At 44.0% G+C, this 19,804-nt stretch overlaps 1 protein-coding gene across 1 annotated transcript; it reads left to right on the forward strand.

Moving 5' to 3' along the window:
• The first annotated feature begins 297 nt into the window (after positions 1-297).
• Positions 298-15,008, forward strand: LOC139156271 (vomeronasal type-2 receptor 26-like). The gene is made up of 4 exons (XM_070731731.1): positions 298-540; positions 979-1,089; positions 7,892-8,021; positions 14,104-15,008. Exons 1-4 carry the CDS (start codon positions 298-300, stop codon positions 15,006-15,008), a joined length of 1,389 nt encoding a protein of 462 aa, XP_070587832.1.
• Positions 15,009-19,804: the final 4,796 nt, after the last annotated feature.

The following is a 19,804-nucleotide window of genomic DNA, read 5'->3' on the forward strand; positions in this document are numbered from 1 at the left end:
TCTTTTCTTTTATGTACACTAGTATATGCACCAAAGACAAATTCCTTGTGTGTCCAATCACACTTGCCCAATAAAAATTATTCTATTCTATTCTGCTCTGTTCTGTTCTGTTCTGTCTTGTCCTGTCCTGTCCTTTCCTACCCTACCCTATCCTATCCTATCCTATCCTATTCTATCCTATTCTAGATAAACTTCATTAAGAAACACATGCATTGAGGTAATGTTTCACAACATTTGTCTCACTATAGACCCACACCCAACAACTACCATCTATTCATGGCCTTGGTGTTTGCAGTGATGGAGATCAACAAGGATCTGGTTCTCCTCTCCAACATCACACTTGGCTTCAACATGTATGACAATGCCGATTGGAACAAGAGAGTTGTTTTTATCAGCTTCTTTTTGCTCTCCATACGTGACCAAATGGTTCCAGGTTATAAATGTGACCAGCAAGACAATCTCTTCTCTGTCATTGGAGGTGACAACCCCAAATTCTCAATGCCGATGGCCTCCATCTTCAACATCCTCAAGATCCCACAGGTAAGGTATCCTTTAGATACAGTTATAAACTGTATTCTTTAGATATAGTTATGGAGGAGACAAACTACATAATCAAATAGAGAAGTCCAAGAGGACACCAAAAGGAATGGGGATATGAATAACATATGACTTACAGAATTGGTGCTACAGTTGCATGCATTTTATGTTTTAAGTGTCAAGATATTTTCTAAGAAAGTAAAAAAAAACCTTATCTCTCAAAATAACTCGTCTTGAGGTTGATAAAATACACTATGGAGACTTCTAAAATCACAGCAATCTTTACTTTTATATTTTAAAGAAGATTCTCACTTTTTCCAGCTCAGTATTGGCTTTGAGTACATTCAGGGAGACCGAAGAGTTTATCCTTCCTCTTTCCGGATTAACCCCAAGGAATTTCCTCAATTTGTGGGTTTAGTCCGGATGCTCCTCTATTTCCAGTGGAACTGGATTGGGCTTATTGTCTGTGAAAATGACAATGGAGAACGTTTCCTCTCAACTCTGAGGCCCATGCTCATGGAGAAGGAGATCTGCCCAGCCTTCATTCAAATGGTGAAACATGATTTTTCTCTTGAAGAAGCAAAGGAATTCACTTCACATTCGAAAATGTGGGCTAATGTTGAAGTTATTTTTTCCTTTGCAGAACCGGACACTTTTGAAATGTTTCTTTTGACTCTGAAGTATAGGTCATTTGGTCAAAGACCACGTCCAAAAGTTTGGATCCTTACTTCATATTGGAAGCCATATGCAAGCCATCTTCATGATAGATGGCGAGCTTTAAAGTACTTGCATGGGTCTCTGCATTTCAGGGACCACAGCAGAAATATCTCAAAATTCAGCAATTTTCTCCTCTCGTTAGACCCTTTGAACCTTCAAGGAGATATGATCCTCCCATTATGGTGGGAAAAGGTCTTTGACTGCAAGTTCCACAAACCAGGTCACTCTTTTATAAAAAGGATAAAATACTGTACAGGAAAAGAGAAGGTACGGAATCTGCCAAGCTACATGTTTCAAACAAAGATGACAGGCGAAAGTTACAATGTTTACAATGCTGTTTATGCTCTGGCACACACATTGCATGCAATCTATGGATCTGGGTCACAGAAAACACTGATGAAACTTGGAAAGAGGATCTCAAATGGTCAATCCTGGCAGGTAATCTCTGTCCCTCTTTATTCAGTCCGTAGATCTCAGAGTGGAAACTTCCCATTTGTATGGGAATGATGTAAGGGCTATAGTCAAAAAAAGGCTGCCTATAGGAGGTATAAAGAGTCTGGAAGTATAGCTGATAGAGAGGTGTATAAAATGAGACAGAAGGAGGCGAAACAGATAATACATGCTGCTAAAGCCTCAAAAGAGGAAGAAATTGCAAAATCTGTAAAAAGGGGGATAAAACCTTCTTCAGATATATTAGTGATAGGAAGAAGAAAAACTGCAGCATCACGAAGCTTAGTACCAGGAATAATACATGCATTGATGGGAATAAGGAGATCACTGACCATTTCAATAGCTACTTCTGTTCAGTTTTCTCAAAAGACACCTTACAAAATAATACTATAGAGGGATATAGCATTGCTTCCAGCTGTACGGATTCAGCTCCAGTGATCTTAGAAGCTGATGTCTTAGAAGAACTTGAACGATTAAAGATAAATAAGGCAATGGGTCCAGATGGCATCCACCCCAGAGTTCTTAAAGAACTCAAGATCTATCATTGCTAACCCCCCCCTGACTGATTTGTTTAACCAATCCCTGTTAACAGGAGATGTTCCTGAGGATTGGAGAATGGCCAGTGTTGTGCCTATCCACAAGAAGGGCAGTAGAGAAGAAGCTGGTAATTACAGGCCAGTTAGCTTGACATCAGTTATAGTTCAAATGATGGAGACTCTACTCAAAAAGAGGATAAATCAGTACCTAAAAAAACAATAACATTGGACCCAAATCAGCATGGCTTTACTGAAGGCAAATCATGTCAGAGTAATCTCATTGATTTCTTTGACTATGTCACAAAGGTGTTGGATCAAAGTGGTGCCATGGATATTGCCTATCTGGACTTCAGCAAAGCCTTTGATACGGTTCCACATAAAGAGCTGATAGATAAATTAGTGAAGATTGGACTTAATACCTGGATAGTTCAGTGGATTTCAAGCTGGCTGAAGCGTAGACATCAGAGAGTTATTGTTAATGGCGAGTATTCTGAGCAGAGACAGGATACAAGCGGTGTGCCACAAGGGTCTGTTCTGGGTCCTATTCTTTTTATGTTTCTGAGTGACATAGGGGAAGGTTTGGTAGGGAAGGTTTGCCTATTTGCGGATGACTCTAAAGTGTGCAATAGGGTTGATATTCCTGGAGGGGTCTGTAATATGGTAAATGATTTAGCTTTACTAGCTAAGTGGTCAAAGCAATGGAAACTGCATAATGCACTTGGGGAAAAGGAATCTTCAATCTGAGTATTGCATTGGCAGTTCTGTGTTAGCAAAAACTTCAGAAGAGAAGGATTTAGGGGTAATGATTTCTGACAGTCTCAAAATGGGTGAGCAGTGTGGTCGGGCAGTAGGAAAAGCAAGTAGGATGCTTGGCTGCATAGCTAGAGGTATAACAAGCAGGAAGAGGGAGATTGTGATCCCCTTATATAGAGCGCTGGTGAGACCACATTTGGAATACTGTGTTCAGTTCTGGAGACCTCACCTACAAAAAGATATTGACAAAATTGAACGGGTCCAAAGACGGGCTACAAGAATGGTGTAAGGTCTTAAGCATAAAACTTATCAGGAAAGACTTAATGAACTCAATCTGTATAGTCTGGAGGACAGCAGGAAAAGGGGGGACATGATTGAAACATTTAAATATGTTAAAGGGTTAAATAAGGTTCAGGAGGGAAGTGTTATTAATAGGAAAGTGAACACAAGAACAAGAGGACACAATGTGAAGTTAGTTGGGGGAAAGATCAAAAGCAACGTGAGGAAATATTATTTCACTGAAAGAGTAGTAGATCCTTGGAACAAATTTCCAGCAGACGTGGTTGGTAAATCCACAGTAATTTAATTTAAACATGCCTGGGATGAACATATATCCATCCTAAGATAAAACACAGGAAATAGTATAAGGGAAGACTAGATGGACCATGAGGTCTTTTTCTGCCGTCAGTCTTCTATGTTTCTATGTTTCATGAAATATATGTATGCTACTATATCATTTTGATGGATTAATGGACTGCAGAGGATGGTAGAGGACAGGAAGGCCTGGAGAAATGTTGTTCATGGGATTGTGGGAGGTCAGACATTACTTCACATTTACCAACAGCAACAGTGTACTTCACAACCAATTACAACAGTAAATGAAAGAAAATCTGAATTTAGTATAATTGATGGAGAATAGGTAGTGGGGGGAGAGAAGAATTGTAAACCAGTTTTCTCTAAGATTCACAGAGGAAATATCTTCATATAACATCCTGAAAGTTTGCCTAAGGTTCATGGAGGAATTATTATCATTCTAGAACCAGATGACAATTTGGGCGAATTGGTGCAATTTGCTTCAAAGAGGCAATTGGAATCTTCTTTTGCCCTCAATCTTTCCAAGCATTAGGCTCTTCTGCAGTAAGTCCTTCCTTCTATTTAGGTGGTCGAAGTATTTCAGTTTTATCTTGAGATCTGGCCTTCTAAAGAGCAGTCAAGGTTGATCTCCTCTAGGACTGACCAGTTTGATTGCCTTGCAGTCCAAGGGACTTGCAGGAGTCTTCTCCAGCACCATAGTACAAAAGCCTCAATTGTTCAGCATTTAGCCTTTCTTATGGTCCAACTTTCAAAGCCATGAGACAAATGCCTAATCATAAGGAGAACTTTCTATTGTTGGGGAAATAGCTCAGATTTAATCCACTTTCTTTATAAAAATTCCTTGCTTGGTCTATAGTGTCCATTTTTATTTTCTTCTTATTTTTTTTGTTCCATTTTGGGCTCTGGGTAGGTTTTTCCTATCACAGTAAATGAGGTTGTATGTGTATAATTTTAGAAGGCCTATGTATGCATGCATGTATGTGTGTGTACATAGATTTTATATAGTAGATAATCAGGGGTGGGCTAGTGCCCAGATGGAGGGGAATGCAGTGCGGTAGTGAAAATGGAATTCCACTGCAGAACACCCAATTTGCACTGGAAGATGTTGAAACAAAATGCATAAGCCACGCCCACAGTGTGGTAGTAAAAATTTTGGTAGCCCATCACTGCTTATAGATATCATCCCTTATGACTCTTCTAGTGAACTTTATATGTACTGCCCTCACAATGAATGGCTACCAAAATTTTTATCTGCTCCCTCAGCAAATTATGTCTACGTACAAAGTTAGTTTGGACTCTGTACATTTCTTCAATTTCCCTTACCATCTTCTGTGGGTCCATCTGGAGGATTTCTGTTCAAATCTCCGTCACTTTCAGGCCAAAATTTTCATCCTTATCCTCTATGATATTTTGGAATCTTAAACTTCATTTCCAGATGAGCCATAGCCTCTTCCAAATTTCTGATGGTCATATCATTTGGTTCCTCCATACCTTCCATTTTTTGCCCACTTTTTCTACTTTTTCTTTGATTGTTTTAATTATCTGCTCGCTTTTTTGTAGCATTTGTTGTATACCTACAATTTTTGTATCAATTCCTTTCATCTTTTCCATTACTTCTCCCATTTCTGCCCTTATTTCTTCATGCTGATGTTTAGTTTTTTCTCATATCTGCCCTCATGTACTTGGAATTCTAACTCACCATTTTTACTCCTCATACACTATATATATATATCAGCTTTTTAATTGACACTGTGCATGGTTTTTACATAATCAGTTTTGTGTCCGAGAAGCCATAAAGTGATACAAGCTATGATCAAAGCCTAATCTGTGGTTTTCAATCAATTACTCCAATGCCTGAATATCTATTTTGTTTCAGCTTCTTCCTTATTTGAGGAATGTCCAGTTCAATAACAGTGCAGGAGAAGAAGTCTCCTTCTCAGAAAAAGGTCTGGGATCTGCTCGTTATGATCTTCTCAACTGGGTTCGCTTCCACAATCGATCAATTGTCCTTCGGAAAGTTGGGCAAATAAATCCAGGGGCTCCTGCAGGCCAGGATGTCACCATTCATTCTGATGCAATTATCTGGCCCAGAAAGGTGAGCTGGAAGATTCACTCTCTTCTGGGTATGCAGAACGTCCCAACTGGAAAACAGAACTATTGAATCAGGAAACATGATAGCATGACATTGGGTGAAAAAAGTGTTTTGCATGGACATTTGAGGTATGATTTGTGTTACAATTAGGAAGAACCTCTTGCAACCCAGTTGGCCTTTAGAGTTGGATCCATTGTAGGATCGAACAGAGGCCCCAAACCAATGATCGGGGCTTATTGAAATGATTTTTTAAAAAAATATTTAATAATATGCACTGGAGGAATTTCCTTCAGAAAGCAATAATGTGCACTCATATATAAACATTCCAAGACAGATTGAGTAAATGATACATTCCTAGCTGTGGATAGGCAATAGAAGATGTAATTGATGCGCCTAAAACACGATTTAAGTATTGCCCACAAGATCATACGCTGCAACGTCCTTCCGGTCAATGACTACTTCAGCTTCAACAGCAACAACACAAGGGCACGCAACAGATTCAAACTTAATATTAATCGCTCCAAACTTGACTGTAAAAAATATGACTTTAACAATCAAGTTGTTGAAGCGTGGAACTCATTACCGGACTCAATAGTGTCAACCCCCAATCCCCTACATTTCTCCCTTAGACTGTCCACGATTGACCTCTCCGGATTCCTAAGAGGCCAGTAAGGGGCGTACATAAGTGCACTGATGTGCCTATTGTCCCCTGTCCAATTGTCTTTCCTTATCCTTTTTATCATATAATTTGTATTGGACAAAAGAAATTAAAAAAAAATAATAATTCATAGATATTCAAAATCGGTAAAGCTCAAATTAATTCCAAACCCCTTTACTGTTACTAACCTCAAAAATATATATTGTATTAATTTAAAAAATCAGTTACGTGGAAACAGATACATTGATACTGTATCAAGTTCCTCAGGGTTGCCTCCCAAAAATGATTTTTATTTACATATAAACAATTAAACATATAAACAATAACAACTTACAGTTCATTGAGTACAATACAGACAAAAAATTAAAAGACGCAAATGTAGTATGTCTCCTCACTCCTCCTGAGGCTGGTTCACTTGACAGCCTCCTTATTTTAATTTTAGCGGTATTCTAACCAATGATTTAATTTAATCCATGTCATATAATTTCTAATTTTTTGTTCTTATTGCCTCAATTTCCACAAATTTCCTTTCTTTCTGTTTTACTAGCAAATACCGATTCCTCAAATAATTTCTTTTCTTCATACTGTTCAGTTAGAGACCAAAATCTCGGGTCCACTAAACATTTTTAAATTGAAATATATACATTAAAAACAAAACATATAAACAATTAGGACAAACAATTGTGCATACACACATAAAGAAAAAAAAAGAAAAATAATCAATTCAATTAAGTTGTACATATCCATTAAACACAACGTCTATTTGGTTATTTTTATGGCTATTACTGACGATGATATTTAAAGAAAGAATTCTGGTTATCTAATTTATATGTATACTTGTTTTCCTTTCAACCACCTTAGATCCATCAATATTACAATATCTCATTTAATACAAATCAAATTATTCATAATTTATCTTTAAAATGTTATAAGTTAAATAAATTCATCCTTTTTGTTTTGTATTTAATTCATATCTACATATCAGTTTTGTTCTTTTCTTGTTTTTAACCACTCATAAAAAGTGTTCCAAATTTTATAATACTCAGTCTTCTTTATTGTTTATTTTAAATGTTAACATATCTGCTTCTGCACAGTCCATAATTTTATTTATTAATATATAATCATCTGGTAATTCTCTTTGTTTCCAATATTGTGCAATTGTGATTCTGGCTGCCATTAATATGTGCAATGTTAAATAATACTGGTTTTTTCCCCATCTTTTGGTCAATGATGCCTAACAAAAATGCTTCTGTTTTTTTTTTTAATTAATTTCCAGTTTTGTCAATTCCTTTAACCAATATTGTATTTTATTCCAAAATTTTGATGTGTGAGCAAGTAGACCATATATGAAAGTAAGTCCCGCATCTCAGTTCCAATCTCCAGCATTAACAGGTGGATCTGTAGAGTCACTGAATTGAATCCCCCAGGAGCTGTTCCAGACTTCTGATCAATCCTGGTGAACCATATCTGAAGATGGGCAGAGAATGTGGAAGTGGATACATGAAGCTTACCTATGGGTTTGGTCATCTCAGGCATTTCCCTTTTCTCTTTTAGAAGGTGCCATTTGCCAGGTGTGGCATGAAAAGGTGCCAGGCAGGAGAAAGGAAAAGTGTCCCAGAGGGTGAACAAGTTTGCTGCTACCTATGTACCTCTTGTTCAGATGGGAGCATATCTGATCAGACAGGTAGAGCATATAGACCAGTGATGGCTCGCCTTTCCTGGAATGAGTGCCCAAAGCTTGTGTGTGTCTGAACCCCCAAAATGCAACATGTGCACAGCCCATGTGTATGGGCCCCCGCATGCATCACCCACATACACATGTCCCCTATGCACACATGTGCTCACCTGCATGCAGCCCCAGTATGTGTGCCTACCCCCAGCATGCATCCTGCTCCTTGCAGTTATGCCCCGCCACCCATGCATGGCAGAGGCCTGACAACCAGCTGGCCAGTGTGGGGTGCACGTGCTGGAGCTGAACTAAGGTGAAGGTTTGGGTGCCAACAGAGAGGGCGCTGTTTGCCACAGGTTGCATGCGTGCCATAGGTTAACCATCACAGATATAGACCTTTCAGAATCAGAGAACCATTCCACGAATCCCAATATTGATTTATTGTTATCATAGTTCATAGTATTGATAGGCTTCAAAGTTTCAGGGTACAGGGATTTCCCCTGTAAATCAATCCTTTCCCTTTCTAGAATACTTGGTGCACAATTCTATATCCTTCTCTTTGTAATTAATTTCTTTATAAATCACTTCGGATGAATAAGAGACAATTCCCATCCATGATATTCAGTGCACCTTTTTATGTCTTCCTCTGTTGCATTGTGGACAGTCTCAGCACACATGACAAAAAACACACAAAAGAGCAAGATTTCTGTCTGATAGATATATCAGTCTTCTTGTAATTTTATTTATTTATTTATTTATTTATTACTTGGATTTGTATGCCGCCCCTCTCCGAAGACTCGGGGCGGCTCACAACATGTAGAAACAAATCATAAGTAATCAAACAATTTAAAATTTTAAAGATTTAAAAACCCCATATACTAACAGACACACACACAAGCATACCATATATGAATTAAACGTGCCCAGGGGGAGATGTTTCAATTCCCCCATGCCTGACGGCAAAGGTGGGTTTTAAGAAGTTTACGGAAGGCAGGAAGAGTAGGGGCAGTTCTAATCTCCGGGGGGAGTTGGTTCCAGAGGGCCGGTGCCGCCACAGAGAAGGCTCTTCCCCTGGGGCCCGCCAACCGACATTGCTTAGTTGACGGGACCCGGAGAAGGCCCACTCTGTGGGACCTAATTGGTCGCTGGGATTCGTCCGGCAGGAGGCGGTCTCGGAGATATTCTGGTCCAGTGCCATGAAGGGCTTTAAAGGTCATAACCAACACTTTGAATTGTGACCGGAAACTGATCGGCAGCCAATGCAGACTGCGGAGTGATGGAGAAACATGGCATACCTGGGTAAGCCCATGACTGCTCTCGCAGCTGCATTCTGCACGATCTGAAGTTTCCGAACACTTTTCAAAGGTAGCCCCATGTAGAGAGCATTACAGTAGTCGAACCTCGAGGTGATGAGGGCATGAGTGACTGTGAGCAATGAGTCCCGGTCCAGATAGGGCCGCAACTGGTGCACCAGGCGAACCTGGGCAAACGCCCCCCTCGCCACAGCTGAGAGATGTTTCTCTAATGTGAGCTGTGGATCGAGGAGGACGCCCAAGTTGCGGACCCTCTCTGAGGGGGTCAATAATTCCCCCCCCAGGGTAATGGACGGACAGATGGAGTTGTCCTTGGGAGGCAAAACCCACAGCCACTCCGTCTTATCCGGGTTGAGTTTGAGTCAACATCACTTCCACCGCTTCGTTGACTGGGCATGGGGTGGAGATGTAAACCTGGGTATCATCCGCATATTGATGATACCTCACCCCATGTCCTTGGATGATCTCGCCCAGCGGTTTCATGTAGATGTTAAATAGCAGGGGGGAGAGCACCAACCCCTGAGGCACCCCACAAGGGAGAGACCTAGGAGTCGACCTCTGTCCCCCCACTAACACCGACTGCGACCGGCCAGAGAGGTAGGAGGAGAACCACTGGAGAACAGTGCCTCCCACTCCCAACCCCTCCAGCCGGTGCAGAAGGATACCATGGTCGATGGTATCGAAAGCCGCTGAGAGGTCGAGGAGCACCAGGACAGAGGATAAACCCCTGTCCCGGGCCCGCCAGAGATCATCCATCAACGCGACCAAAGCGGTTTCCGTGCTGTAACCGGGCCTGAAACCCGACTGCTGGGGACCTAGATAATCGGCTTCTTCCAAGGACCGCTGGAGCTGGAGTGCCACCACCTTCTCAACAACCTTCCCCATAAAGGGAAGGTTGGAGACTGGATGGTAGTTATTAAGCACAGCTGGGTCCAGGGAGGGATTCTTGAGGAGGGGGCGCACAAGCGCTTCTTTATAGAGTGATGGAAAAACTCCCCTCCCCAAGGAAGCGTTGGTAATCTCCTGGGCCCAGCTCCGTGTCACCTCCCTGCTGGCCGAAACCAACCAGGAGGGACACGGATCCAGTAAACAGGTGGCGGAACTCACAGCTCCAATGGCCTTGTCCACTTCATCAGGTGTCACCAGATCAAACTCTTCCCAGACAGGTGGACAAGTACGTGCCCCAGTCACCTCGACTGACTCGTTGTCAGTCGACTCTGTTTTACAATTGGAGTCGAGGTCGGCCCGAATCCGAGCAACTTTATCAGCGAAAAACGTGTTAAAGTCCTCGGCACTACTCTGCAAGGGCTCCCCAACTCCCCCCTGATTAAGAAGGGAGCGGGTCACCCTAAACAGAGCGGCCGGGCGGGATTCCGCTGATGCAATCAAGGCGGCATGGTACGCGCATCTTGCCGCCTTGAGCGCCACTTTGTAAGTCTTAATAAAAGCTCTTACAAGTGTTCGATCAGATTCAGACTTACTCTTCCTCCATCGCTTCTCTAGACGTCTCTTCTGGCGTTTCAACTCCCGGAGCTCCTCGTTGAACCATGCAGCTCTACGGGGTCTAGCGCCACGGAGAGGTCGCAAAGGCGCAATCCGGTCAAGAGCCTCTGCTGCAGCCTCGTTCCAGGCTTTCGCAAGAGACTCTGCCGAACTGTGGACAAGTGCCTCTGGAATAACCCCAAGCGCCGTCTGAAAGCCCTCTGGGTCCATCAGGCGTCTGGGGCGGAACATCTTAATTGGTTCCGCCTCCCTGCGGGGAAGGATTGGAGCCAGGAAGTCAAGCCGTAGTAGAAAATGGTCTGACCATGACAAAGGCACTGCTTCTAAGCCCCTTAGTCTCAGACCATTACTCAATTGCTCGGAAAGGAATACCATGTCGGGTGCGTGCCCCCCCTCATGAGTCGGACCCTGTACTACTTGAGTCAGGTCCATGGCTGTCATGGTGGCCATGAACTCCTGTGCCAACCCAGAGGTTTCGCCGAGTGACGGCAGGTTGAAGTCCCCCAAGACAATAAGTCTGGGGAACTCCACCGCCAACCCGGCTACCTCCTCGAGTAGCACAGGCAGGGCTTTTGACACGCAGCTGGGAGGCAGGTACGTGAGAAATAAGCCCACCTGAACCCCTAAGTCCAACTTCATCAAGAGTGACTCGCAACCCGCAATTTCCGGAGCAATGAGTCCACGTAGGCAAAGGCTCTCCCTGGCTACAATAGCCACTCCTCCCCCCCTTCCCTGGGGTCGAGGTTGATGCCATATCTGAAACCCAGCTGGGCAGATTTCAGAGAGAGGAACACCTCCCTCTGGGCCCAGCCAGGTTTCAGTAACACATGCCAGGTCGGCCTCCTCATCCAGGATCAAATCCCGGATGAGGAGAGCTTTATTTACCACCGACCTGGCATTGAGTAGCAGCAACCTGAGCCCAGGGCCAGAGTTACACTCATCACCAGTACCCAAGATTGGGCTCACGGAGCCAGAACAAGGGACCGTTATTAAGCAACGGTCCCTCGTTCCCCTGGAACGGCTAACTCCGCGGCCCCCGCCATATCTGCCTCTCCCCAGCAACACAGGAATATTCTGACCCTCTGTCACCCCAGAGATTAGTGCCCCCTCCCCTCCCGCCTCTCCGGCGTCAGGTGGGCAAAGTCTATCATTCATACTGCTTCCATTTATCACATTCATACCATAATCCCACCCGCCACAACCATTGCATTCATACCAATCATTCGTCCCATATTTACCCCAATCATCCATTAATTACAAAACCCCCTAGTGATATTAGAATGAATTAAATTAATAATAATTAAAATACTAATAATATATATCGCAATATAAAATAGGAATAAAAAGTTCATAGATTAATAGTTAATAATATAAAATCAGAGCTTAGCTATTAATTAAAGTTGGTAAAGTGCAAAGTTCTAAAGTGCTAAAAATATAGGAAATAATTAAAAATCAACTATCCATCAAGCCAGCAATACTGACACCAGTTCTTAAAGGTGAGTTCTGGGGGAAAAAAGAATTGATCAGGGGAAAAATGTTGTTGAGGGAGAAATCTTGGCATATTGTTGTTAAGTTTTTGGTGCCAGCCACTGCCACTGGCTGGCACTCTCAGGTCTTTCTCTGGGTTCTCAGTCACTTCCTCTCCTCTGCTCTTACAATGCTTCCAGGTCTCCAGACCCTCTGCAGTCTTATGAGGTCTTAATAGAAACTCCATGTGGGCTCAGTGGGGCGAGCTTCAGGCACTGCCTCAGTCTCAGTTCCTCTTTCCTCCTTCCTCTTTCTTTCCTCTTTCTTTCCTCTCCTTCCTCCCACTAGTTCATTCCTCCATAGTCCCTCGGCGTCTCGGGTCTATGCAGTGGGGGGAGGGCAATTTCAGACGTCGCCCCTCTTTCTCCCCTCTCTCCTTTCCTCTCGGTGCACGCTCTCTCCTCCCGTCAGCTGTCCTTCCTTGCACACTCGAGACCCCTCCAGGGGACCATCAGCTTCAGGAGACCTCCTCCAAAAAAGGCTTCCCCCGGAGTCTGGGTCGTCCAAGCCAGTTGTTTCTTGGTTTGCTCCCTCTCCCTCTCCCTGGCCGTCACAGTCCTCCACTCTTCCCTTCTCCGACTCACCCGACTCACTCTCGGCAGCGCGGCTCAGCTGTAAATAGCAGCCGCCATTCCTCCGTGTCTCCGCCAACCCGACTCCAGGCGTGTTCGTGGCCAAACAGCTCGCCACCGCCACGAACACCGCTGAATCTAGGATTTCTGGAAACGGGGACACTTCGCCTCCCCAGAACTTCAGCAGTTGCTGACTCAACCGGGGGGGGGGGGGGGTCCTATATTTTTCTTTGATATTTAGCCATAGTCCGGTGGAGCTATATTCCACCCTCCTCCTCCCACCGGAACCGGAATTCCAGTATGAAATGGCTTACAATAGTCATGTAGGCATCCAGTGAATAGTCAGGGCCTTTATTCCACAGAAAACTGTCCAGGCCAGCTAGAGATGAATAGATCCATGTCTCTGACTAAACTAACCTAGGATCATTAATAAAGATGGAAGATTGGCCTTTTTTTGATCTACCATGAAATGCACAGTTGGTCATTAAACCATTTATTTGTTTGTTTTTTTGCTTGCTTGCTTGCTTGCTTGCTCGTTCGTTCGTTCGTTCATTCGTTCGTTTGTTCGTTTGTTCCTTCCTTCCTTCCTTCCTTCCTTCCTTCATTCATTCATTGCATTTGTATGCCACCCCTCTCCGACGCCTCGGGGCCGCTCATAACATATCAAAAAACAGTATACAATATAAATATCTAAGATCCAATTAATATAATTAACTATTCTAAAAACCCTGGGACATTAAAACTCATTCATTCATATTCAAACAAGCATATATCACACTCGTCATCCAGAAGCTAGAGTCTAGTGACCACAAGCGTGGTGACATAGATGAGTTTTCAGGTTCTTTTCAGGTTCTTACAGAAGGTGAAGAGGGTGGGGGCAGTACAAATCTCTGGGGGGAATCTGATTCCAAAGGGCTGGGCCGCCCAGAGAGGAGGCTCTTTCCCTAGGCCCACCAAGCAACATTGTGTAGTTGAAAGGACCTGGAAAAGGCCGACTCTGTGGGACCTAACCAGTCGCTTGGACTCATGTGGCAGGAGGCAGTCCCACAAGTAATCTCGTCCATGCCATGTATGGCTTAGTTACATTGAGGGCTGACCATAGCATGAAGAGGACCATTAGGGGTGACATGATGCTCATGTCAGAGGACTTTTAATTTCTTACATTAAAACTCTTGATTTCAGATGCAGCTGAATGTGATTCTTGCCCACAAGACCAATACCCCAACAAGGATAAGGTCCACTGCATTGCCAAAAAGATCCACTTCCTTGCCTATCAAGAACCTCTGGGATATGCTTTATCCTCTTTAGTTCTTTTCTTTTCTCTGATCACAATTGCTGTTCTGGTGATTTTCTGTAAACATCATGACACACCAATTGTCAAAGCCAACAACAGAAATCTCAGCTACATCCTCCTGGTCTCCCTCCTACTCTGCTTCCTCTGCTCCTTCCTCTTCATTGGTCGACCTCGGAAGATCACCTGTCTCTTCCAACAATCTGCCTTTGCCATTCTCTTTTCCCTTGCAGTTTCCTCTGTCTTGGCAAAAACTGTTATGGTGGTTCTGGCCTTCATGGCTACCAAGCCAGGGAACAGGACAAGAAAACTCTTAGGAAAACCACTGACCATTTCCATTGTCTTAGGCTGTCCACTAGTCCAAGCAGTTCTTTGTGTCACCTGGCTGGGAACCTCTCCCCCATTTCTCAACATGGATTTCCACTCCTTGGTCAGACAGACCATCATAGAATGTAAGGAAGGGTCAATTTTAATGTTTTATGCTATCCTTGCCTACCTTGGTTTCCTGGCTCTTATGAGTTTCACAGTGGCCTTTATGGCCAGGAAATTGCCTGACAGCTTTAATGAAGCCAAGTTCATTACTTTTAGCATGCTGGTCTTCTGCAGTGTTTGGATCACCTTCCTTCCCACCTACCTGAGCACCAAAGGGAAGTCCATGGTGGCCGTGGAGATCTTCTCCATCTTGGCCTCTGGGACTAGTCTCTTGGCTTGCATCTTTTTTCCTAAATGCTTCATTATCCTTCTGAGGCCCAATCTGAATTGTAAAGAGAATATAATGAGGCAGAGGAATTGCTGATTTATGTGGACATTGGGCACGGTGATTTGGGGATATTTTTATATTTGATCTGTTTTCCAAAATAAATCGTGAAATGCAAGAAAATATTGTCCATTAAATAATTGGAACTATTGTTGCATAATATTGGAAAGTTGGATGGCAATGCATTGAAATTGACATGTCGATGTTACACTAACGTCACTGTGGTTCTTGATTTACCTTATGGTTTTCCTTTGTTCCTGACTATCTTGTCTGCTGCGAATGTAGCTGTTAAATATATTCATTTATAGAAAACTACAAACTTGTGATAGTGTCTCCAACTTCATTTGGACAGTTGCAACCCAATTCCTTGACAAGTAAACAGTATAGGAAAACTGATGAAGCATTTCGTCCCCTGTCCTATTGCTCTCCTATATCTCTTATACCTTTCTTCTATTCCTATATATCTTCTTCTATTCGTTCATTGATATGTACTTTTACTATACCTTCTTTTCTATTATTTCTTAGATATATTTTACTATGAGTATCTCCTCTATAACCTTCATCGTGTATTTTACTATGTGTATATAGATATATACCCACTAAAACCTTCATTGTGTATTGGACAAAATAAATAAATAAATAAATAAATAAAATAAATAAATTTCTACTGCACAATCAGATGATTTTCTAAAAAGAAGAAAAGGGGTTTTCCAAGATGTCCTAGTTGAAGACAAGTAAAACTAAAGAAATGTCATCTGTACCAAAATGAACCTATCACCAAAATGCAAACTTGTTACATGGCAAACTGCTCTGAAGTATGGATCAAAGACAATGTTCCACATTGTAAAATTTGGAAATAGAAAATAAACGTATCCTGTCTTAAAAACAAAAATAAGGTGTATTTATTCATTTCTTAAATTACATAACAAGACTTTCTGTTTCAAGAACTGAAGCAGGGGTGGGTTCCAACTTACCTCTCCGCTGGTTTACCCATGGCCATACCTCATGGGTGCTCAGGCACTTTAAATGTGCACACATGCGCAGTGCCAGAAATTCAAACATAATTCTCCACAAAAAGCCAAAAGAAAGATGGTGGCACATGCACAGTGCTGGAAACTTGACTTCTGTGCATGTGCACAAGAAAAAAAATGAGCAAAATTTTCAAATCCTCCGCCACCATTTTTTTAAAAAAAAGATAGCTGTGTCCACAGATTGGTACTGACAAAGCCAGCTCCATGATGTCACCAGCGTTTTGCTACTGGTATCAGGCCGAAGACATCACCATCATCTCAGATGTTATTTGTAGCAATGACATTGTCCCAATACTCCTTAATTTTTTTCCCTATCAGGAAAACATACAGTACATGACATCCCATGCTCCGCTTCCAGCCATTCACTGAGAGAAAACTCAAGAGAAATGGAAAAGAAGGGGTTAACTGAAAATCCTACTGTGGAATGTCTTGGAATTCTCAACCCCCATACTGGAGGGATCAGCAAGGCTTGAAAGTATGGGCAGTAGGCAAACCGCCTTGCTTAGGAGATTACTCCCTCACAGGATCTGTCTCTCTTTGGAGCCATAGGAGGCCAGGAGTATCTGGACAGAGAAAGTGCGGCCCAAATTTATTTATTTATTTATTTATTTATTGGATTTGTATGCCGCCTCTCTCTGGAGACTCAGGGTGGCTAACAGTAACAATAAAGCAGTGTACAATAGTAGTCTGATGTTAGAAACAATTAAAAACCCATTAATATAAAAAACCAAACATACATACATACATACCATGCATAGAATTGTAAAGGCCTAGGGGGAAGAGGGTCTCAATTCCCCCATGCCTGACGGCAGAGGTGGGTTTTAAGCAGCTTACGAAAGGCAAGGAGGGTGGGGGCAATTCTAATCTCCGGGGGGGAGTTGGTTCCAGAGGGTCGGGGCCGCCACAGAGAAGGCTCTTCCCCTGGGTCCCGCCAAGCTACATTCTTTAGTTGACGGGACCCGGAGAAGATCCACTCTGTAGGACCTAACTGGTCGCTGGGATTCGTGTAGCAGAAGGCGGTCCCTGAGATAATCTGGTCCGGTGCCATGAAGGGCTTTATAGGTCATAACCAACACTTTGAATTGTGATTGGAAACTGATCGGCAACCAATGCAGACTGCTGAGTGTTGGTGTAACATGGGCATATTTGGGAAAGACCATGATTGCTCTCGCAGCTGCATTCTGCACGATCTGAAGTTTCCGAACATTTTTCAAAGGTAGCCCCATGTAGAGAGCATTACAGTAGTCGAGTTTCGAGGTGATGAGGGCATGAGTGACTGTGAGCAGTGACTCCGGGTCCAAGTAGGGTCGTAACTGGTGCACAAGGCGAACCTGGGCAAACACCCCCCTCGCCACAGCTGAAAGATGTTTCTCTAATGTGAGCTGTGGGTCGAGGAGGACACCCAAGTTGCGAACCTTCTCTGAGGGGGCCAGTGATTCTCCCCCTAGGGTAATGGACAGACAGATGGAATTGTCCTTGGGAGGTAAGACCCACAGCCACTCCATCTTGTCTGGGTTGAGCTTAAGTTTGTTGACACTCATCCAGGCCCAAACATCCTCCAGGCACCGGCACATCACTTCCACTGCTTCGTTGGCTGGACATGGGGTGGAGATGTATAACTGGGTATCATCCATAATTCCCTCTAAGCTGAGCAGTGAGCAATCGCTCACTTAAAAATCATCATCAACTCAGAGTTTTCCAAACCTGCCCAGAAGCCGAGAGGGAAAGAGTGAGAGGGAAGGAGAGAGAGAGGAAGAGAGAGAAACAGATAGAAAAAAGAGAGGAAGGAAAAGAGAAAGAAAAAGAATGGGAGTAAGGAAGAGAGAAAAAAATCAAAATCTAATTTGAAACTAGCTCAACTATTTAAGTGGCATTTTGATATTGATAGAGCTGCCCTATTATGAGCTCACTGTTATAGACACACAGTACAGTATTTTATTTTGAAATTCTCTGAGGCAAAACAGGGTGGGTTTTTTATTTGTTTGTTTGTTTGCTTGTTTATTTATTTATTTATTATTTCTGTGCCACCCAGTCCTGAAGGGACTGCCGCTCAGACACTATACTTTTCCACCCACCCCCCAAAAAAATTAGAGGGAACACTGGTATCATCGGCGTATTGATGATACCTCACCCCATGCCCTTGGATGATCTCACCCAGTGGTTTCATGTAGATATTAAATAATAGGGGGGAGAGGACTGACCCCTGAGGCACCCCACAAGGGAGAGACCTAGAGGTCGACCTCTGACCCCCCACTAACACCGACTGCGACCGACCGGAAAGGTATGAGGAGAACCACTGAAGAACAGTGCCTCCCACTCCCAACCCCTCCAGCCGGTGCAGAAGGATATCATGGTCGATGGTATCGAAAGCCGCTGAGAGGTCAAGAAGCACCAGGACAGAGGACAAGCCCCTGTCTTGGGCCCGCCAGAGATCATCCATCAACGCGACCAAAGCAGTTTCCATGCTGTAGCCGGGCCTGAATCCAGACTGTTGAGGACCTAGATAATCAGCTTCTTCCAAGGACCGCTGGAGCTGAAATGCCACCACCTTCTCGACAACCTTCCACATAAAGGGAAGGTTGGAGACTGGACAGTAGTTATTGAGTACAGCTGGGTCCAGGGAAGGCTTCTTGAGGAGGGGCGCACAAGTGCCTCCTTATAAGGGGCCGGAAAGGACCCACTCCCCAAGGAAGCGTTGACAATCTCCTGGACCCAGCTCCGCGTCACCCCTCGACTGGCCGAAACCAACCAAGAGGGACATGGATCCAGTAGACAGGTGGCAGAACACACAGTTCCAATGGCCCTGTCCACTTCCTTAGGTGTCACCAAGTCAAACTCCTCCCAGACAGATGGACAAAGATGTTTAGCCCCAGTCACCTCGACTGACTCATTGTCAGTCGACTCTGTTTTACAATTGGAGTCGAGGTCCGCTCGAATCTGAGCAATTTTATCAGCGAAAAACGTGTTAAAATCCTCAGCACTACTCTGCAAGGGCTCCCCAACTACCCCCTGGTTAAGAAGGGAGCGGGTTACCCTAAACAGAGCAGCCGGGTGGGATTCCGCTGATGCAATCAAGGTGGCATGATACGCGCATCTTGCCGCCTTGAGCGCCACTTTGTAAGTCATAATATGAGCTCTTACAAGTGTTCGATCGGATTCGGACTTACTCTTCCTCCATCGCTTCTCTAGACGTCTCTTCTGGCGTTTCAACTCCCGGAGCTCCTCGTTGAACCATGGAGCTCTGCGGGGTCTAGTGCCGCGGAGAGGTTGCAGCGGCGCAATTCGGTCAAGGGCCTCTGCTGCAGCCTTGTTCCAGGCCTCAGCCAGAGACTCTGCCGAACTGTGGACGAGTGCATCTGGAAGAGCCCCAAGTGCCTTCTGAAAGCCTTCTGGATCCATCAGGCGCCTGGGGCGGAACAACTTAATCGGTTCCGCCTCCCTGTGAGGGAGGATTGGAGCCAGGAAGTCAAGCCACAGCAGAAAATGGTCTGACCATGACAAAGGTAACACTTCTAAGCCCCTTAATCTCAGACCATTACTCAGTTGCTCAGAGAGGAATACCATGTCGGGTGCGTGCCCCCCCTCATGAGTCGGACCCTGTACTACTTGGGTCAACTCCATGGCTGCCATGGTGGCCATGAACTCCTGTGCCAGTCCAGAGGACCCACCGAGTGATGGCAGGTTAAGGTCCCCCAAGACAATAAGTCTAGGGAACCCCATCGCCAGCCCGGCCACCTCCTCGAGTAGCACAGGCAGGGCTTGTGCCACGCAGCTGGGAGGCAGGTACGTGAGAAGCAAGCCCAC

The sequence above is a fragment of the Erythrolamprus reginae genome, chromosome 1 (assembly GCF_031021105.1).
Source record: "Erythrolamprus reginae isolate rEryReg1 chromosome 1, rEryReg1.hap1, whole genome shotgun sequence".
NCBI lineage: Eukaryota > Metazoa > Chordata > Lepidosauria > Squamata > Dipsadidae > Erythrolamprus > Erythrolamprus reginae.